The sequence below is a fragment of the Anopheles merus genome, chromosome 2L, assembly GCF_017562075.2.
Source record: "Anopheles merus strain MAF chromosome 2L, AmerM5.1, whole genome shotgun sequence".
NCBI classification, from domain to species: Eukaryota; Metazoa; Arthropoda; class Insecta; order Diptera; family Culicidae; genus Anopheles; species Anopheles merus.
In genome coordinates this window covers 29,042,852-29,065,900 of record NC_054083.1, presented here as the reverse complement: position 1 = coordinate 29,065,900, position 23,049 = coordinate 29,042,852, and the positions used below count along the sequence as shown (strand labels likewise).

The 23,049-nt window shown below is 43.4% G+C and overlaps 1 protein-coding gene across 8 annotated transcripts in view; it reads right to left on the bottom strand.

The window, feature by feature from the left end:
* LOC121591706 (homeotic protein female sterile) overlaps window positions 1–23,049 on the bottom strand; it is a 141,720-nt gene that overhangs the window by 102,077 nt on the left and 16,594 nt on the right. For 7 of the 8 annotated variants that reach the window (XM_041912541.1, XM_041912538.1, XM_041912537.1 and 4 more), the window contains exon 2: window positions 2,641–3,427. In XM_041912541.1, coding sequence (XP_041768475.1) covers window positions 2,641–2,884 — 244 coding nt within the window. In that variant the 5' untranslated portion in view covers window positions 2,885–3,427. Of the gene's footprint in view, window positions 1–2,640; window positions 3,428–4,548; window positions 4,914–23,049 lie in introns of all 8 variants that reach the window. The other variant, XM_041912539.1, reaches the window with a different exon arrangement.

The following is a 23,049-nucleotide window of genomic DNA, read 5'->3' as shown; positions in this document are numbered from 1 at the left end:
ATTGGAATATGTTTTTAGCATCATGTCAGGAGCAGAAAATGTAAATAAAGATATCAAAGAATATGAATGATTATAAATAATGAACTTGTTTTCAAAACACGGTGATATATGCTGTTCTTATTTGGCACTGTATATAAATACGCACGCAAAATCCAATCAAATGTGAAACGCTAACCACAATATTTGTTTATCATATCAATCTCGCATTCAACAATTTCAACAATCCGTATCGTCCCCCATTAAGTAAATCCTGTAGCAACGCGGCATGTTTTACGAATATTTACCGATACAATTAGAGTACGGGTTTCAAAACACACAGGGCAGAATTCACGTCACGTCCGTTAATGTATGCTTTAATACGTTGTTACAAATCAATGCACACGTGTTTGTGTGCATCACAAAGAAAAGTTTAAATTTTACACCTCCACGCTAAACCTCAACACAACGCGTCGTAAAAGCGAGCAAAAGAATCTGGTACTTCATTATTATGTAACGAAATGTATTCTCAGGTGTCCACCAACCACCAACTCTCCGCTCACAACCATCCACGAATGCGTAACACGCTATCGCCCGAACGCCCACCTTCTCCTCCGTGTTCTCACATTCCAAACGCGTCAATATGCATTATTCGTCACGCATGATTTAGCTATGCGTCACATGGCATTCGCACTAGCCGGTCTGTAACGTGTGCTCATCGACGAAGTCTGACGGAGTGGAACCTGTCAATCAACACGCGCGATAGCAGGCACACACCAAGAAAGTGTGCTTGCGATTGCTGCTGCTAGCCAGCGATTGAATGTCTCTGTTTCGCGTGCAAACCTTGCTGCTGCCCTTGTAAGAAAACACAAAATGCATTTAGAATTGTACGAAAATGGTAAGCCGCGTGTTGCTGCAGATTGACTGAATGCTAATGACTTGTCAAGTAACGTGTGCAAAAAGAGAACAAACCGAACGTCAAAGGCAGGGTTTTTTCTAACTTTGTTTTGCTATCGCTACTACTATTATTGTTATTATCAGCCGCCACACTCTCAGACTGATAGGCACTGCATCGTTCGCCGTCTCATACGGAGTAGATAACCGAAGACTGCTTGTTGTAAGAGAGCTTGCCAAAAGAGCAAATTATGCATGATTAGCGGGTCGAAAGTGGCACACACCAACACCAAAAAGTGGACCCCCGCGTAAGTGTGTTTCCGCTTCTTATCTCAAGTGTGGCGCTTACATGTTGTGCTTTGCACCACACTGCAGACGTTTCGCACACATACAACAAAACCCGTGCTGAAGATCGACTGGAGTGGTGGTGTAAAGTTGCGCGCAAAAATCAGCAACGAAAACTCGACACAGAAGAATGTTGACGGGGGGAGGATTCGTGATCCCTTCGTTATCACCATTCGAGGGGGGAAGCAGAAATATATTTGGGAAATCACGGTGCGCTAACTTAATTAGCACATCGGACGATCACCGTCCGAATAAGACTTATGTTAGCGCGTCGAGAAATGGTACCAGCAGTGTGTACATGTTCGACCAGGATATCTTATGAGTACAGCCAAAATCAATTGTCAATAAATGGCCCTTCATATCCATCACGCACTCCATCATCTCTTAATTACTTAAATACACCATTCGCTAATCCCATCCCCGGCCAGCGATGTGAAGTAATGATAATCTCGCCGATGACTGCGAGATGTATCAGCAAATAGGTTGTTAGCTGCATTGACACAAACCGTTGCATCATCCCGTAATCGATGACTGGCAACGGAGCGGCAACGGCATCTTCGGTCTGTCTCTGTCATAACACGACAAACCAACCATACCGCCGTCGTCATCCGTTTCCTCTTTCTGCACTGCGGGCTACGGCAGGCGAGCAGTGGCAGCCCCAATGTGGCCTGGGAACAATATTTCACAACCGATAATGAGCGGTTAATGTTTGTGGCGTTGCAGAAAAATTACCACCACTCCACCGCTCGATCCTTAACCGTGGCATAAATGCCGCGGCCGAAGCAATCCGCACAAACATCTTGTCCGTTTGGTATAGCATTTCTGGCGCGTTCGTTACTTAAGATCGGTGCGCACAGGAAATGGGGAAAAAACACGCCACTATGCAGATGTTTGCTGATGCGGTAGCGCTGACGACCCACCTGTCGATAATTTGATACTAAAGCCATCAAGCGTCCAAGATCGAACGATTGTGCAACTTTATGATCGCTAATCAGTGTAAAAGGCACTTTAACATCTTATGCAGCAGAAGTTAGCGTAAGAGGAAGATTTGGAAGATTTGCTTCTTTCTATTAAAAAAAAAACAATAAAAACTTTTTGTTTTAATGTACAGGAAGTAGTTGCAAAAACTACTTCATGTTCTTTCTTGATTAAACATACTTCTTTGATTATCTTTAACGGTCTTCAGGGTCAAATTAAAAAGGAGAGCTTCTAACTAAAACTAAAACCATCCTGTATTTCGCGTTGTTTTAAAGCTGTACCGTCATCTTGCTAAATTACGATCGAATTTTCGAATAAAATTCTTAAACTACAACAGAAAACACCGTTATGGGTTTTTTTTATATGTTTGCACGCTAACCAAGACACATCATTAGCTGCGCTCGTCTTATCGTCACGCGCAAACAGTACTCCCCAACACCAACTTACCAATCACCGTGCTGGCGGCAACCTCCTTGGCAACGTGCGCCGCGGCCGGACTGACGTGCAGTATGTCGGACAGTGACAGCGAGGACGCGATCAGCTGTCGCTTCTCCTCGAAGTTGAGCAGATCCATCGAGTTGCTGCGCTGCGGCGTCACCGTGATGGTGACCGATTTCTGCATCGTCAACACGCTCTGGTTGTAGTCGGCCGGTGGCGGCTGCTTCACCAGTTCGCGCCCATTCAGCGACATGTTGCCGGGCGGATATCCTCCCACTAATCCACCGCTTCCAGCACCTCCACCTCCACCTCCTCCTCCTCCCGCCACCGTTGAGCGGGGCAGGGCACAGGGACCGGTGCGAGGCGCAAGCTCCTCGTCACCCGAATCCTGTGAGTCGCCCGGTTGAGATCGAATGGTGACGACGTTACGTTTCACACCACCACGCAGGGGTCTAGCTTCTCTATCTCTCTCTCTCTCCCAAACGGGATGACAGAGAGCACCGTTTTGGAGAGATTTCTGTTGCTGCACAAGCTTCGTTTTGGGGCGCTCGCTTCACTTACAGCCCCCCGGTACTACACTACTACGGCCCTACCAACCACGGGATGCGTGATCAGCTGCATCGAGCGAACTTCTTGCACTTAGCACATCCACACGCACGCACACACGATATTATTTACACACAAATGCACACATATGCACTTAACACAAGCACACACACACACACACACTCTGCTTGTTAGCCCCACAACATCCGAAGTACACGGTTTGAATTCGACTTTTCGTTCAACAGCGAAACTGGGGAGGGAAAAATAACATTAAATAAACACCTATCCTTTGCTTCCGAGCGCCATAAATCACTGCCGACGAGTTTGGGTTGGGCTGGGGACGGTTCGTATCTGCACCATGTAGCAGTACCGAGCTACTTCCAGTCCGCTGACCAAATGCATTGCTGGTGCAACTGTAATGAGTGCACGTGTTGGATTGTCTAATGCACACGACAGATCTGTGTGTTATCGTTCGTAGGTTTGTGTAGTCTACAGCAAGATAGCTGTAGATAGCAAATGAGCCGCAAATGAGACGGTAGCTTATGACCCTAGATTTCCCTTGCAGCTATATGCAGTACATTAAACCTAGCATTCAATTGCAGAGAATGGCATCTTAATTTAGTCGTCTCTTATTGGAATCGGCCAACTGTAAACTACGCTTGGAATGATGTATATGCAGCAGGTCTATTCAATACCTTCTCCTGTATCTTATTCCTGTCCATAGACTACTAAAAATTCAACAAAACTTCTGCATTATTTTCCAGAGCATTTCTCTTTCTACCTCTTTCGCTTTCGATCAGAACGCGTCGCATCGCTTTCTTTGGTTTCATACACACCGCAATTGAAAATGTGAGAGTGCGAAGACCGGTGTGGGATGATTTCCGGTAATTTTATTTCTATATGCCCGGCCCTTCCTCAGAGGGAATGCGGCAGAAGACACCTTCACACGCATCATAACCTAACGCTGCGCGGCGAGAGTTTTCCCAATCCCGTGTAACGAACGGACATTAGCGTCCGGTCGCGGATGACGCTATCGGCAGCGGTACACACGGCTGCAATTCAGCGATAGCTCGTTCGCGCGCAATTTCACTTTCAATTTGCCTCACAGTGCGCCGCCCATCGTCCCCATGGCGCATCGCCATTTACAACCACCATTCGCGATCATAATGTAACATAATTTTCCTTTCAGGTGAGCATTTCGTGTCTCATTTTTTTTTCTTCTTTTTTCTTTGCCTATGCCGAACCGGAATGGTGGTGGAGCGTCGGTGTATGTTTTCTCAGAAACCGTTTTTATCGCTCGCTTCTGTGCTCGTGGGACTCGTGGCTATCGAGCCGGCCGTATTTACGATCCACTCTATTCACGACCGGTACCTGGAGACTCGCTTGTACAGGCCGACAGTTTCCTCACACGTTTCTGTTGCTTCCTGTGTTCGACCAGCTGGAGCTGGACCGCTGCCAAAGTGGTATGTATCGACGGAAAAGCTGTACTGGTCGAGTGCAAGTGGTAGCGCATCGGGTTTCTGTTTCCTTTCTCCCTTTCCTATGGGTGTCGCTGGACTGAGGCGCCATGCGATAGCGAATAAATCAAACCGGGAAAGGGCCACCGGTCGCGGAAAATAGCTGACAAATTACAGCCGATTACTGTTGATCTGTACAGAGTGGTTTTTTTTTTCTTGCTGCATCTTGTATGCCATAGTTTCCTTTTCTGTAGCGAAAGAGTTGCTGGCAACGCGGGCCTAAAACGATAAGAGAGAAAATACGAACACATTAGTAAATCATCATGAATATTGGATAAAATATTACTTAAAATTAACACAAATAGCAGAAAAATATTCACTATTTTCATTACAATACGGTCTGATCAACAAATGTCAATTATTTTGCTATTTTTGTTTATGTTACTTAGTATTTTGAAATCCGTCCTTCAATTCCCACCTACATTAGTTCTCAACACGTTGTCCGCTAGCTATTGAGCTACGCTATTTACGTTGATCGACACGAAACCGTGTATATGGTAGCTGTTCGTTTAATTTTGAACTTTATTTTACATAATTTTTAAACTTTGATCAAAAGGGAAAATATTTTGCATTTGATAATTGATGTGTCGCATAATATAAAATTATTAGTATTATGATTGTAATACTCTACTGATTACTGTGTTTGATGCCATTATGCATATTGAAATACAGTGCAATTTGCCTCCCTAAATGGCAGCTGAATGATGCTTAACAGGCTCGAGTGTGTTTTATTTGCGTTTTTATTGACTTGTTAATGCGTCTGCCAAATCTGGGACCACAAGTAAACTTTATCCAATTGCTTCACACTCACAAACACACAAACACATTTCCTCTTTCTACGCAATGTTCACCATCGGAAAAGGGACAGGCAGCTTGCTGAATCAAAGCAATCCTAACGCTCAAAGTATTCTTTAATACATCCCCAATGGCATTATGTGTTATATTTTAACCATCATCCACTGCCGGTGGATGGATATCGTTCCTCCATTATACACACACACACCCAAAGCTTAAGGGAGCATTATTAAAATGTCATTTGCGCGTTGCTCCGTAAGCCGGGCGGCTGTGTCTAAATCTCTTTCGTGCTATGGTGAGGGACGGTTCGCTGCCGCTAATGGTAGGCAGTTTAAATAAAAAGCCCAAGTAAAAGGTGTTTGGCTCCCCCAAAGTAGATAAATCCACTTTTACACTTCAATGCTGTCATTTGCTGCTTTTATTTGCAACAAAAGTATTTATAACTTATATCAAGTCTAAGCAGAACTCCATCATACGAATAAGATTCAAGAAATTATCATTTGGATGTATGCTATTTAAACTAAACTTTAGAAGAAAAAAAGGAAAGAATAGGAACATCTTTAAAGTAAACCAATATTACTGTGTACTGTACTGTATGTACAGTACTGTAATGTACTGTGAATGTACAGAACTTTTAAGCAACCTCACTTTACTGAAAGAAAGCTTTATTCCAAACAAACAGATAAACTGCTTCTCGCAGCTCTTCTTTTCACTTGGAGCATTGTTAAAAGTCAAACGATAAGTGATATCGCAATTCCAGAGACATCGTTAGTAAATCCTAGCATCTAGTTTGGCTAGTTGCTCATCGATAACGCACAGTCCAGAAGAACAAAGTCAATTGAAACTAAAGTAGACAATCAGCTCACCACTATCTTTCTATAACCAGCAACATCATTTCATTGGCATCGATAACATAGAATTTAAGATGATAGAAACAACGGCGCTTCTATCTGTCACTTAGCACAACCATAAAGACAAAACTCACCCCTGCCCTATAGGATGACTCAAACTGGACGGATTCTATTGATAAACGCTCCCATAAACATTGCAACTAAAGCTGGTCCCATCCGTCTGACTCTTCGTTAGTGTTTACAGAGCAAAAGAGATTGATTGTGTAGCTCAAAGACGGGGTAATAGGATCAGATAGTAGCTACGAAAAATACTTTTATTGTGTGCTCTGCACACTCTTGGCAACTGTGTGTCGCCCTGTGCTAAACTTATCTTTACGCCAGGTCTTTTAATTACGGTAAGATGTGCTCCATGCAGGTTTGCTGCGAAGGGCTGAACGAACATAAATGACAAGATTGACCATGGATGAGTCGGTACAAAAATGTCTCAATGTCAGGTTTTGCCGTTGTCTGCAAACTTACAAAGTCTGCTAGGGTCTGGCTCCCCGTTTTCTGTATCGAAGGATGAAGTGTTTTGGCGATGGTCCAAAACCCACTTTGGTGCAACGTTATCCAATCTTGGTACACAGTTTCACCTTATTTTTCCTCAAATGATGATGATTTGGAATTGGGATTGTATCGCCTAACTTTTATCCAATCGTAAAATCTGCAGCGTATCATTGAAAAGGGCAAAAAGTATGTCAAAAAAGATCAATTCCTACAAAGCTTCTAAAAACAGAAGCGGTTCAATGGGCCATTTAGATCACTTTTGCTTACATTTCGTAATTAAGATATAAAGAGGTTAAATAATTTGTTAAGTACAATCTTCAGAACGCATCAGGTACTGGATTTGTTTTTCCATCCTGAGTTAAATAAAATGTTGTAAATAAGAAACAAACTGATCTTCATTCAAATTTCGTTCTAACACAGCCTAGTTTTCCGGGAAATCAACTTATGCTAACACAAAGCAACGTATGCTAACGAATGAAACTCAGAAACCAAACAGTGCTTGAGCAGAAACGCTTCTTCGTGCTACCAAAGTTGAACTTAATTGAATTATTCATATATCATGAAGTCGACACAGACACGTCTCTGCGCGCATAGAACCTGTCTTCAACGAGCCGGGAAATTAACCGGAATGAGATGATGAAATCTGAGCAGCGGAACAGATCTTCCTGGAATTTGCTACCCACAATGATAGCTTTATTTCATGCCACAAATTAAATGAACAAAAATGTTGGGGGAATCAATCGCAAAATTCAGGGCGTGTCAACATTTGCACAAGATGCAATAATGTTCTAACGTTTTCTTATAATATTCCGGAGCGCATACCACATTTCTTTAGCTCTCAAGCAGATGTTGTATTTTGCTTACAGTGAACACATTCTCATTCACATTTCATTCGTCCTCTACACTTGTTTTGCATGTTAAAGGACGGCAAAGTTGAGATAGAAATAACATACGAAAGCTTGATAAATAAAACAGGACGCCTAAAGGCACACAAACAACCTAATTTTTCAGACTAGACAGTGGATTGCTTCGCAGTTGGAAAACGGTTGCGAAATGAGGCATTCCTGTTTCAAAATAAAAGTCTACCTGCTGCGATGGCTAGCTTTCCCCCAATTGATTGCCCAGCACCGAATCAAACCATCCGGGGCGGGACACATAAAAGCAACAGGACATCAACTCAATCGCACAGGAGGACACCAAGAGGAAAGAACTCACACACAGAGACACACATTCACCCACAGCTTCACAAGCAAATGTCACCGGAGGCATAATAAATGAAGAAATACGTCCAAAGCCGGTGAAAACTCGCACCCCAAGCGTCACCGCCACGTGATGGATAGCCAAAAAGGGAATGAGATAAAATCACACTTAGCTCGCGCTAAGAAGAGGCTTCCGAATTTCCGTCCGCCCAACGGTGGGGGAATCATTTAAATCCGACCGACAGATCGTTTCATTCATCTCGGCGTCGGGAATGAATTGGATTTCCATGAAAAATGACGCAGACCCTCTTTGTTGGGAGCGAACTTGACGTTTAGTTAGCGGTACTGATGGATACGAGTCCGCTCATCCGGATGGTTCCGGTGGAGTAGGAGGATGGATGTGAGGGGCCGGGGAATTGAATTTAAAATTGGTTTGCAAAGCCCATCCTGGCCCGTTTTTTGATGACAATTTTCGTATTCACAAATAACTTTATACCACTGTCGCTGGTAACAAGCCATTTGTTTGATGGTTTGTTTTGACATTTAAGTCATATATACAATTTTTATCACTTCCAATAATTTCTTTCTTCTTTAATTAAATTCATTATTATATGTTTGTTGGAATTATGAAAATTAATATCAAAATAATATGACAGTTTCAGCACAACAAAAAACAAGAAAATTCGAAACAAACTGAATTCTTCAAAGAACTTGGATGTTTGTTGCTTCACGAACGATTTAACTGCAGCCATAGCAAAACGACCACCACAGCACACACACATCAAACGTGCAGCATTCAAACGCACGAGAAGATTGCAACGAACAGATGGGCAACAAACGCAACCCAGCAGCCACAAACATCCGCCCAGAGTGACTTTGTACTTCCAGCGTAATGAGACGTACAATAAGAAGAAAAGAAAAACCGAATCATCTACATCCATGCAAACACTGCGCAGCAACGAACTGCACCAACTGCGCGTATCGAAGCAGCGTTTTTTCAAAGCCATGGGCGCGCACCACAGCGTTTGCGTATGGGAAAACTTGCGGAGTGTAACTTCTGCTGACCCGTACCCAACCCGATGCACGGATGGAAAAAAGATATGTGCTACTACTGCTGATGGGAAATTTTGCGCTGAAAATGAAAAACCAACAGTCCCGCGCAAGGAGAAAGCTCACCCAAATGGGAGCAGAAAAGTACGGGAGGAGATGGAGTAGTGCAGAGACGCGAAAGAAGAAAATCGGTACTGCAGCAGAAAAATACGTGTGTAGAGAGTTGCTGTACACACACAAAAAAGAACAACAACAACAAAAGTCTTCCAGACACAACTGGAACGACCCAAACGGAAAATCGTTCCAATACCTTTACATACACACACACCCGCAACAACCCTGTCTCTCTCTCTGGACGCAACTTTTTGCTTCATGTGGTTTACGCCAAAGCTAGGGAGGGAAAAAACAACCACCCCACATCACGATGGAATGCAAAAGTCGGAATCGAAAACAAACCGTGCGAAACGACCAACACTGCCGCACAGAATCGCCACCCCAGTCCAGTTCACGCACAGGTCGTACACGCATACAGCGATACAGCGGCGCGCGCGCGAAAGAAAACGCAATAAAGCATGCTTTAATAATTCAATCCGCGGTGCTGATAAAAACGGGCGTATTGGTTGGTGGCGGGTCGTTGGTTGGTTGGTTGGCTGCCCGCTCCAGCGCACTACCGCCGCAGCGCACTCGGTTGGTGGGATGTTGCTTTTCTTTTAACACATGCATAAATTAAATGCATAATGAAGCACACACGACACAAGAAACAGCCAACAAACGGAGTCCAGAGGGTGTGTGCGTGTGTGTATGTGCGTGTGTGGGACAGAAAAGTACACAATGAAACCACCACCAGCGAGAAAATATGACGCCCAAACGCGCTGCCACTGTGGGCAGCTCCATTACTGACTGCAATGCTTACGTTAAAACACACACAAACGCAACGGAAAACATCCACACATTTTCCAACGCGAAATGAGTTTTCTGTGGACAAGATCCAGCCTGAGGACCGGCGCCTCGGACATGGCCGAGTTTTCCGACCAGAAAGTTGAACACAAAACATCAGCGCCAGTAAAGAATGAACAACTAAAAATGGAACAACGGCAGCTTGAAAATGAAGTCAAACATCATCCACCTGGTTGTTGTTGCCTGGAGGGTAGAAGAAAATCAGCTCAAGATCAAGATCAAGATCAGTAGCGATGGAAAGAGATTGGAAAACCACATCTATTCCACTCATACAATGCTACCACACCAATCGCATGATAGTAACAGGAGATCAGCCCATTTCCAACAAATATATATTGCTTTAGATTGCTTTGTACACGTCGTTATATTATGCTGTCCGTGCATATATGCCTTGCACACTAAAGGTAATAAATTCCAATGATCTTAAATAAAGTATAACCTTGCGAGCAAATTCACATAGCTAATTATCATTCATTTTATGCTGCAACTAAAAACACTACGAACTTAACCATCCATGAGCGAAACCCCAAAACGGGGCATCACAGCCAAGCCGCCGTTTGCCGCTGCTGATATGTGCCTGTTCTAATGGAAATATGCATCACTGGTCTGTGTACGCACACACCACACATAAAGATTAGCCCCTCTTAGAAGAGCTGCTCAGAGCTGAAATGGGGAAAGCATTAGTTAGGAGGGCTATTTTGCTACAAAAACAGTGTTACGCACCCCAACATGAGGGGCAGAAGTAACCTAATTGTTACTTGCTCAAACACAAGCTGCTCATGAGGGGAGCGAGGAGCTCGAGAAGCTCCAGAGAAACACTTCGGGATAAGACATTGGAACAACATTGCCATTACGCTTCAGCGAACACCGGGGTATGAGCCGGCCGTCGAGCAAATAGGACGGGGCCCGGGAGGAGTTTTTTTTCTGTACATTTATTATGCACATATTTAACATATACGCTATTGCTGCTGCTGCTGCTGATGGTGTTGTTATGGTTTGGACGAACCTAACAAATGCTTCAACCGTGTGTGTTTGTGGATCGTATGTTTGGACAGATGGTTGTTTCTCAAATCAATTACGGGTGGAGAATGGTTTCGAAAGTATGGAAACAAAACATAATCAATCCCGGAAATTGTTTGAAATTAATTTTACGAAACTTTAAGAAATGTTAAGCTTCTTAGCAGACAACGGTTGCATTTGCAGCTAATGTTTCGAAATTGAAAACTCAATGCTGGTATCACTGCTTGATAGTTCAACCATGACCCTTTCGCTGCTAGACGTCTCCGCCGTGAGTATGCGGTCTGTGTCTGTGACATGGAACACACCTTCTTGCACATGGCGGGCGTTGTATCACCAACAGACAAAGTTTGCATGTAATTCTACTTTTAACTAATTGACCTCACCTGCCCCCGAGCAACGATGCAGAGTGTGAGCCCCATGAAACAATAGAAACCGGACAGAGACACGGAGAGAGAAAGAGAGAGCGACCATTGCTACCCACCCGCAGCCCCGCCCAGCAACTCCAAGGCACACGAGGCGTGAATGAATTTTTAATTGGTTATTAAAATGGTTGCAAAACGAATGTTAGTAAGGTGGTGTGCCATCGACTAAGATGGAAATAAGTCAAGACACACAAGTACAACAAGGAGGGAGGAATGTCTTTTGCAAAATGTACTCTGCCTGGTCATCATGAAAGTATTTTTAAGTTAATGTCAAAGAATGATTCACATCTCCTCAACGCACATACAGCATAAATCAACCAATCAAGTTTGACAGACCGCAATCAATAAACAAAACTAAAAATGAACCAAACACATATCTCACTCCCCTCCTTCAACTTCTGCCCAAAAAGATTCTAGCAAACAGTAACACAAACGTCACGAAAAAGTTCTTCCAATGCAGGCAATACTATCGGAGACTGTGCCGCTTGGGAGGACTCATCTTAATTCGAGCCGTCACGTGACCCCATCCTAACAGCGGCTCCATCACCAACGTCGAACACTGTGTGTACGCGCGCACGCCATGAAACGTAATGGGTCCGACATTGCGAAATGTCACGCTAATTGTACTTTATTGCAACAAATTACCGTCGATAAACCGAGACGGCCGCCGGCGAGATGCTGCCGGCAAATCCGGCGAAACAACAAACGTCTGACGGGCCCCTGAGGCTGTTCTTACAAGCAGTGTTGTGTGCACTGTAGTTCTGTAGTGTCGTCTCCGGGCATCATCATGGTGTTTCGGTAATGCGTCGTTTAGTGTCTGTACGTGCGTCTGTGTGCGGGCAGAGTGTGCGCGCGCGCCCCTGCATTTCCAACTTTTGGCGATGACAGCGAAACGAAGTTAGCGATACAGTTCGCCGGCATTTCAGTACTAATTGACCGATGAATTTTCATTTCGTTCTCCACGCTTACACTAACTGTACCGTGGTGGTTGATGTCTCTGGTAGGATAGGATGGACAACTTTTAAAACGGAAGCAGGCATGAGCCACTATGAGATCACGGGCTAGCTTTAATATCCTCTGGCTTCAACTCTATTTGCGAAGCAATGACTTCTTATAAATGGTGTCTGCATGTGTTGGATTGTTTTTTTTTTCTATTTCATGAAACAGCACTCAATGAGAACATAAAAACAATGGGACATTTCTTTTTTGAATCAGGAGGAACGGTTCGACGATGAACATTTCTTATTATGAAAAATATTGTCTGCGGATGATATCCTAAACACGGGACAAGATATCACAAAGCTAAAATAGCAATTCCTGAACAACTAATTCCTTACAAAATATTTCGCCTTCACCGTACACTACAATAACGTGTAATATTAGGCGTAAATTCACTTAATCTATGTGAAAATACAAAATGATTCAATCAGACGCTTTAGTGTAAAATATCGAAACTTTGCAAGTGGCCTGATGACACAAACCATTTGACCATCGTTCTCGGCCCGGTAAATGATGCCCGGCCGCCGCTAAGATAATCGAGTCTCATTGATGCCACCCGGTCGCGTAACTTGCTTCTACAGCATTCGGTAGCGAAAACCGTTCAATATGTGCCGGGCATATCTCACCAAAGTTGGTGCTAGTTATTAACCGGTGCTGCTATCCGCCGCTAAAGTGTGAGTTTATGTGAGACATAATTTTTACATCCGGCATAAAAGCCATTATACCAGCACGCTCACCCTACGACAGAGGCGCACCACCCCCAGCCGACGATGCCGTGAGTAGCCTTCACGCCGTCAGCATTTGAAGAGTCGCGTGCACTGCAACAAACACACACAAGTGTATGTATATCCCAGGAATTGGTGCTTGAGAAATGGTACCCCGTCGTTGAACACATCTTTGTGCGAAAAGCGTGATGGTTGTGTGTGGCGAAATTCGGCACCAAATGAAATAACTTCGTTAAGCCCATAAATTCCGTCATCAAAGCCGAACAACAATGGTGCCGATGGCACATGCACAGCCCGTGCGCGTAATAGTTCTGATGACGACGACGGACGACTTACTTTATGCCGTTTTATGTTCCTATCATGTAGTGTGCTCCACACGATTACCAAGAACAGTCGAGACGCACGCGTTGGTGTCGTGACCTAGTAGAATTAGTGTAATTACTCAATATATGGGTGGGAAGGACGGAACGGTGACAAATAGTCAAGGCAAACCATGAGACAACTTTATACGAAAAAACTAAGTCTTCTTAGTAGTTTGGTAGTACATTGTCTATGCATTTATATGAAAAAATACTTTATGAATTTCTGAAAAATGATGAAAAACATTGCGTTCAAAATTCAGGCTCAAACGTTCACTCTAAAACCAGCTCAATAGCTTACCATTATCCTCATCATTCTATGGTGCAGGAAGACAGGAGTAAAAAAAGGACAACATAACTGCGCTTGACATGTTGCTTGCTTGACGTTCGCTAGCTGTGTAAAAAGTGAACACGTCCAAAAGGACTAAATGGGGGCCACAATTCGCTACTGTACTGTAGTCTTACCCTCGAGAACAACAACATCCTGATGAGTTTCCTTCACCTGCCTTGTTTACGTGCACACCTCCGAGTACCGTCAGTTACCCCCGCCGTCATATATGCATCCCTTTAATTTCCTTCCACATAAACCCAACCAAACAAGAGATCTACACACACACACACACACACACACACACACACACACACACACACACACACACACACACACACACACACACACAGAAAAACAAACGCGCAAGGCTTTCGGGCGAAGAACAGACAGGACAATCACGACCATCCCTTGTCTGCTCTGCCCCGTCCAAAGAGCCCTTCGCAAGATATTTTAAGCGCTCCCACCAGCACACACACATCCGCCAAAAAGTAACGAGCCCGTTTCACAGGACGACACTTGATGCCGCCGCCGCCTCACAGCACACGGGAGGGAGCAGCCGCCGAGATTTATGTTGCACGTCGTGTGATTTGCTCACTTACTATCACGAGTGCCTCTGCATCACTGCTTCCTTTCTTGCAACCTCAAGCCATTGAAGGCTACACACGCTGGATCCTCGGAAGATTAAGGGCTCTTCCTCACTCAGACCCCCCCCCCCCCCAACTACCTCTCACCGCTCATTTTCTCGTTGTGTGGTTATGGTTTCACATGTCCTCATCATCAATCTAGCAGCACTCCGTTGCGTCGTCTCTATCACTCAAGGAACCAGAATATAAAAAGCGTACACATTCAAACCTCGGTTCCTACGGTTCCTTGCTTCATCGAAAAAAAAAAAAAGAAACGAAACTCGGTTCCCGCTCACCGTACCCCGGATGGGTGACAGAAATTGTGCACTTCCCTTTTGGACACGTTTTTGCCCCGTGATACAAAGCAGTTGTTTCCCCTGTGAGAAGAGGAAAACGGGCCGCACAAAAACACGATAGAAGCTTCCTTCCGTACCCGTCAGCAGGTTGTCCTGGGACACTACCAATGCCGGAGAGAGAGCAGCTCGTGATGTGGGAGCTCTTTTGCTTGTTCGCGCATCAAACTCGGTACGGTACGACTGATGGGGTACACTTGGCACAGGCTGACAAGTTATGATATGAAAACGGGGAAATAAAAGTGCTAACGATACATGTACAGGAAAGTGGACAGAACCTTGGGAATGGAAATAACGCACATTTAACCCGACTGGTGGCACAATACAGCAGCGGCATTGATACGACGACTTTGTACTACTACAAGGTGTTGATTAATGGTTGAAATCATAACAGAGGCAGATGGTTGCCTGCTATTAATAAGATTTGGAATGTTTCTAAGCCTTTTATGTTAATTCTTCTCTTTACATCATTAAGTTGCTTCATGTTGCTACGTATCTCAAATCCAAACAAGCATCATATTTCTAACGATTAGTCACCGTTTCGATGCCTAAAATTGGTCGCTATAACACACTAATCCCTTTTCAAATCGCTTGAAATATGACACCTCATCACAACGACATCAAATTATGTCCCATGCTTTACAGTCAATCGAATACAAAACCAGCAGTAATTACGCTGTCATCTTACCATTGGCCATACAGGGTTTACCAGCATAATAAACAACTGTCCACTTGTTTATAACAAGAGTCGTTTTGAATAGACACCGCTGTCTACCACTTGCTCACACGTCAGATGGTGTAAGCTACTCTGTCCAATTCAATAACACAATTTTCGCCTTCGATTGCACAACGGTCGGATTCGGCACGGTTTCTTGTGGTCATTGTATAATTAACAAAAATAATGTTTTGATTTATTGAAATATATGGTTTATACTGCATATTGCTTGAATAAAAGAACAATGTTTGAAAATGTTTGGTTTTTGAAAAATTTGTCCCAACAAAACAAACTGTGCCGAATCTGACAGTTGCTAATCGAAGGCGAAAATTGTGTTATTGAATTGGACAGAGTAGCTTACACCATCTGACGTGTGAGCAAGTGGTACACAGCGGTGTCTATTCAAAACGACTATTGCTATAAACAAGTGAACAGTTGTTTATTATGCTAGTAAACCCATTGTAAATAACCATCCTCGTAGCAGAGGGAGCCTTTGTTATCCTACAATCTCTGACGTCGTATCAAATTACACCAGCACAACTTACTGGTAAATAACACTCACAATAACGGAATACTGGCATAAAAGGACTCACCACATCAAATATCATTTATCGTATAGTAGAGAGCTGTATCGATTTGATTGGAGTGCTTTCAATTCTTATTATTTAAATAAAAAATTTGGTTACATATTTACTTAAACCATGCTCCCAACGTCAAATAAAACCGTCCTATATCCTGTTGAAGGTTTTGATTCCAACCGTGGATTGGTGGTTCATCAGTTTGCGGTGCGAACCCTACGCAAAGCACAGCGTCTCAAGTTTCTTCCGACTCAACTCACACTCAATCATATCAGCATCATCACACTCTCGAGTCGCTGTACTTTAACCAACAAAAACCCAAGGACGCAACCTTTGGTGAACTCTCATTTCCCAATGCGAATAAACCCGAACAGCTCGCGCTTCCCATCAGTTCGCGACCACGGTTTGAAAACCGTTCAACCTCTCTTCCTCCGTGAAGGGGAATGTAAGCTTTCGCAGAAACTACCGTTTTACTTTTGCGATTACGGTCGACTGATAAAGTAAGTTTCGCAGGACGCGATTGAAATGGACGCGGTGAACAGATAACACTCGGACCCACTTTATACTTCCACGGTAGATGGTTTGTTCTTCATTCTACCGCTTCTGGGGATCAGTTCTGTGAGCGGAAAAGATGGTAATTTTCCCACCGATTAAGAAATGAATGGTAATCAGACCACAGAGTAGTGCACAATGGATGGCCCCCGTTAGGTAAAGTCTACAAACTGTTTTTATGTAAAACGGTTTCGGGAAACGATTCTTGAAATTTGTTTTTCTTTCGCATTGAGGAAAATAGCTTCAGAACAGGACACACAGGTTGCTTCGAGCAATGGACTATTAAGTCCCAGTTTGAGGAGAAAGCAATGATTCAAGCCAAAGGGAATAGAAAAATTACAAAACGAAGCTTGCTTGCAATATCTTACGGGCTTTATTTGGCTATTAAAAATGTAGAAGATTTACTTAAAACACACAGCTCGTTTACGTAAAACGTACCAATTACTCAGCCAGTCCGTCGCGAAAACTCTTCATCAAAACCGGACCCATCACAAGCGATGCAAAGTCGCCCTATAACTAAATTTGCATACTTCTTCCACATGCTTTCACGGGGATGCGCCATAATTTCCATTTTCAACAGCTGAGCACACAGCGAGGAACGCCGGAATATGATGACATTTTTTCAAGCATTTTTATTTATTGCTAGCTACCCAAATAACCCTTTTTCGGGCATGGACGGCAAAATAAAGCACGCAATTTTGCGTTCATAAAAGGTAGATGTTCGTTGCACTCAACGGACACCAAAAATGTGTCCAAAATGAAAGGCAGAAAGGTATTTCGTGACATCAACTCCGTCGAACACGGTTCATCGTGTGTACGTCGCGCAGCAAGTTAAATTTAGCATAAAAAAAAGTAAAGAAAGGTTTGTGAATAAACGGAGATACCTATTTGGTCCCTGATGGAGCAAATTGTATCTTGCAATGTAAACTTACGGCTTATTTAAGATAATTTATTGACCATAAACCGATGAGTAGATCGTTTGTCGTACGACTGCAAAACCTTGTTTTTCAATACAAAAATCCTTCGAAATTCCCTTTCAGACATCTTTAGAGAAGTGCTGTTTTTATCAAATAACCTCCAAAAGAAATTTCACCCTACCAGACCACCATGACAATGCTTTCGCCCTTACAGGATGCTCCCAAAACATCACTCCCATTTACATCGTCTTTTATGATAAACAAAAAACCTACTCGCGCAGCATCATCGTTTCCAACATTCCAACAGGCCAGCAAGCCAGATGTGGACGCACACACAGTCTCTCTCTATCTCTCTCTCTCTCTCTGTACATGTTTCGGTACCTAAGAAACGAGAAAATATTTTTCCTTACCGGCATGTGGGTGCTATTTTCATTCGGGAATGTTTGTGCGCTGTGCAAAAATCGCATTGAATGATGCTCAGCATTGCTTAAGAATGTTTCCCCTTTTTGGTCCGTAAACAGCGCGCGCACGTACCACACGCTCCAAAGGGGCAGGGTGTGAGGCAAATTTAAACCACCACGCAGCGCGTCAATGCAACCTTCATAAGAGAAAGCTGCCAACTAACGGTCCCGTAATAAGTAAACGAAATTAGGAACTATCGTACAGTCGCATCTGGCAAGTAGCGGCACAGACAGCGGCGATGATTCGCAGCTGAGTAGTCAGAAACTGTTGCCCTAGTTTCTGGGCGGTTTTGTGTTGGGCAACGAACACTACGGAATGTTTGCTGGAAAAGAAAAGTCCCCGGAAGGGATACCCACAATTCATCGCTCAAAATTAAACCATCCAACTGCAAACCAAGGAAAAATTTGCCCACTAGTTCTGTTTTAACCACGTTTGCCTGGGGCCTAAGAGTACTGCGTACTCATGTTTTGGAACTGGCGAGATATTTGTTGTCGTCGGAATGTGGTTTCATAAAGTTTTAATTACCGTATACGTACGAGCCCTTGCAGCTACGTCCGTTACCCACGAGATACGTGTGCCACGCACTGACGCTATATCATCTAGCCCGTAAGCTGCTTAAGGGGTTTCGTGCAATCTTACATAAAAGGCTAACCAAAAAACCATAAAAACAGCCTAGCAAACACTCGTTGAATTTAGTGATGAAGCTTCGGCTTCAAAATTCTGCTACAAAATTCTGCTGTTCGGATGGCTAGAGGAGCCAACGCATCGTGTACTTGTTTACATCGCAACATTTTGCTTCCCTTCGCATTGTTTGATCTTGTACTGTTGCTTTGAAACTGTAATGAGTAAACATTAGCACACATACACACACCATGCCCATTCATTTAATGCTGTGCCCTTGAAAAGTTTCGTTTGTTTCGTCACAAAATATTGAACGTAAATAAACAAAATGAAAATTCCCTCAAACTAACTGTTTGCTAGGGAAGTTTTAAAAGCAAACCGTAACACACTCTTTTTTCTACAACAGTGTATCGTTCTCTCCGTTCTCTTTCTATATCAATAATTCGTTTCAAGCTTTGCGTAAAATGATTTCAAAGTTTTATGATTCCATTAATCAAAATTAATGCTTTTAACCGTTGAAATGGATCGTAAATGAGAAAACCTGACGATAAAGTTGCAACCGATAGCTTCGATAACGTAGCCGGGCTTACCAAATAACTTAATTCTTCCAACACCTTTCGCTTGCAATTTCACACCACACGCTTGAGCCACAACAACACGCATTGCCACAATAATTGATCTTGTTCGCGTTTAGCCTATCTTACACGCATTATATTCTTTGCCCGTCCTACCCTTCCCACCCAGCCACAAAAAAGGTGGAAAGTGGAAAGCGAAATCTCACCCTCACATATCGTTCACTTTTCGTTGGATCGATATAATACGCTCGAGCAAAGATTTTGTTTCTTTTTGGCCGCGCTTACACCTACCAGCAGCAGAGTATGCTAAACATTAGGCCCGGGTGGGTGCAAGCTGTTGCTTAAAGAGAAAGTGAAAATTTTTAAAGTGAGATAGCGTCTACGCAGCTATGTTGCAATTTACGCAATGTAAATTTACACTCTCCACGCCCACTCGGACAAACTGCGGTGCGCATAAAACTATCGAACAAAGTGAAAATGAGATTGTAACGCGATCGAAAACGCTTGGGTGCGTTTTAACGATAGAATGGGCCGGATAAATCATTGAAGGTGGATACATGGCAAAAACTTTTGTTTGATATCTACAACCAAGCTGTTGGAATATGGACTACACTCTACCGACTAGGATATGTGTTGAACGGAAGTTGTATGAAATAGTTGCATTTCAAATAATCCCTATAAAACACTGGGAAGCGTGCAAACTCTGTATGATTATTATGCGTTATGTAGGGCAATCCTTAACACCAACACACAACAAACATTCCGAAAAACCCCGATACTCGTACCCTGGAGTGATTACTTTCCATTACCGAATGTTTAACACAGCATCTTTTCCCATACGTTGTCGCCCGTTAAGCGTTGATCCAAATACTTAAGCAAAATACATGTTACGTGAGATTTCTGGGACATTCGTGAAGTCATGTTGTTTTCCGACGGCTAACCGGCAGCTTAAAGAAGAAGTAGAAAATAGGAAAAGCTTGTAAATCCGGTCCAATAAAAACAATCCTCCCCCTCGCACTATCGAGGTGTATCCTTCAATGCGAAAGCCATACAAAAGTAAAATCCTACACGGTAAGCACATACACATGTCAAACAAACACGGTATTGAGGGATACAGTAAATGTGTCAGTGTGTGTGAGAGACAGAAGAAGGCTTCTCTTATACCTTTTCTTTGTTGCGCCTCAAGGAAGATGGATTTTGTCATATTCACACACGCACACAGGAAGCACAATAAAGCACGAATCCTCGTGCAAATAGGGGAGGAAGCTTTCTATGCTGAGCATCTGGTGACTAACTAAGTCTAGTAATGCTCCAAACAAAAAAACTCCCCGAAAGATCCTTTCGCGCTTGAAACGTCTGACATATTTGGGCAGCAGGGATCGGCCACACATTGTCGAAAGTATCGTTGGGAGCCATACTTATAGAGCTCTATTTAGCCAGAGAAGTCAAAGCCAAAGTCAGGCTCTTGCTCTCTTTTTCGTAGTCGCCAATCGGCGGTGGGGACCCATTTTCGGCCGCGTACGTGACATGCATCGTAAACAATACTAGGCTGAAACTTTTTACCGAGTTCGTTGGACTGAACGACCCTCAAGCTGTAGAAGGCCCAAGGAAAATGTTCACTCCTGCGGGAAAACTTTGCTACGGTCTTTCTGTCAATCGAAAACGATCACCCTGTTGACCGCACGTTGAGCGTTGTTGCATTCGATAGAAACATAAATATTAGGACATAAGGCGTCCCACAGGAGGAGACAGATGCTGCTTATGTTATCGATTTTTTTACATTCAACTAAAAGGAAGACAGGCTACGGCTACGGATATGCGCGTGTGTCGTCGGGAAAGTGCACACCCTACACTCATCTTCTTCTCCTGTACCTGCCGGATTCAATTTAACTTCGAGATCAAATTATGATTCAATCCCTTCCGGATACCTTCGGTCAAGCTGATGACTATGTTGTCCTTAGCAGAGAGAAAAAGGAAAGAAATAATGCGTGCAACTGCCAGCTAACGCACTAGAGCCTTCCGGCCACCAAACAGGTTGGTGTGTGTGTGTGTTTCCTGCCATTCCAGAGCATAAAATATGCAGTACACAAATTGCTCCACCCGTTTACCTGGAGGGGGGTTGGGTTAACTGTTATCCCACAGCGATCAGGCTTTTCACTTACTGGCGTAACGCAGCGCCCGATCGGGGCACGGTAAAGGGCGAAATATAGCGAAAGCTGCTTGCTTTAGGATGGAAAATAAAAGTTAGGTGATTTAGCTGCCAGAGAAGCAGAGAAGGAAAAGGATAAAGAGAATTGCCCTAAGACCATCTCAGTCGGAGAAAGGTGCAGTAGTAGATCAGAGAGCTGCCGCCAGTATGCGTAAGCGAACATACTTTATGCCCGATACCAGGAAGATAATGTTTGCGTTACAGCAGCATTTTATCACGAACAGGAGATGGAACATACAGCCACATCTCCATTGGCCGCCTCTCTCTCTCTCTCTCTGCCCAGATGCTAGCAAACAACAATGAACCTGAGTCAAGCTTTGATGTTGGGTTAGGATTATGAATTTATAAGAACTGAAGCGCTTGCCGATTCAAAGTTCAGACTTCTCGGGAATAGGAAAAGGTATAAAATATGCAACCCGGCCAGGCGATGCTTTTGGTGAAAGTATGTAGAGGATGCCCAGAAACGGAATACGTTTTAATCTTTGCTATCAGCAAATTGGATATGAGAGTTATTTAATAAAACATGACTTCACAGCATGTAGCAGTTACACAGCAATGGTACAAAGAAACGCAAAGCTAATTGTTTAACAGTTTAAAATGAAGTAAACAAGGACGTAACGATTCCAAACATCTCTGCCAATGTGTCAAGAAAAGTGAAAAAGTAGACCACACACATACACATTTTCAATAAATTCGACGAATATTCGCCATCTCGTTTTGTGTTATCGCCGCACTAGAGTGCATTAAATTTTGATCAGCCATTTCATAAATGTCATTGAAAGTAATTGCATTAGGTACACAGGAGCCCGCTCGCGCGTACGCACATCAAAACCGTCCACAGCATTTGCCTGCTTTCTTTGTTGTGTATTTGTGGGATCACTACACGCCTTCGGATAACCTTTTCACATAAAAGCCGAAGCATTAGGATTAAATAAGAAAAGCTCATCGGTGGTTACGGGCAAGCAGCTCTCAGTCCACACTTTGCCCAAACTCAGCAGCAGCATACCAAGCCCTAAGGTTGAAGAAATGATGATTTTATAGGATCCGCAGAAGCGTAGGATCAATTCAGAACCACAACACAACAACTGCAACCCACAGCCAAGCGGAGTTGGCACAAAAGAGCAGCTCTACTCTTGCCCATATATCCACAAGAAAGAAGAACAAAAATACACCCAACCAACGCTGTCGAAACGGATCGAGAAGATTATGATAAAAAATTCAAGCTGCGTTGTAAGTCACGTTTTAAGAAGATATTGCATAAACATCATATTGTCAGATTTGGAAGTAAAATCTGACACGCTTCACTGCTGATGTAAATACCTAAAATCAAGTTAATCAGTCGACATTGGATGTCGTTGAAGTGAGACTGTGATATTGCTGATGTAAAGATGATGTTACGTGTATCTGTGTTTCAGGACGTGATTAATCAGAAGGAACTGGTTGGTGATATAAGGCTTATCTGCAATCATTCAAATTCGTGATCTGCATAGGATCTA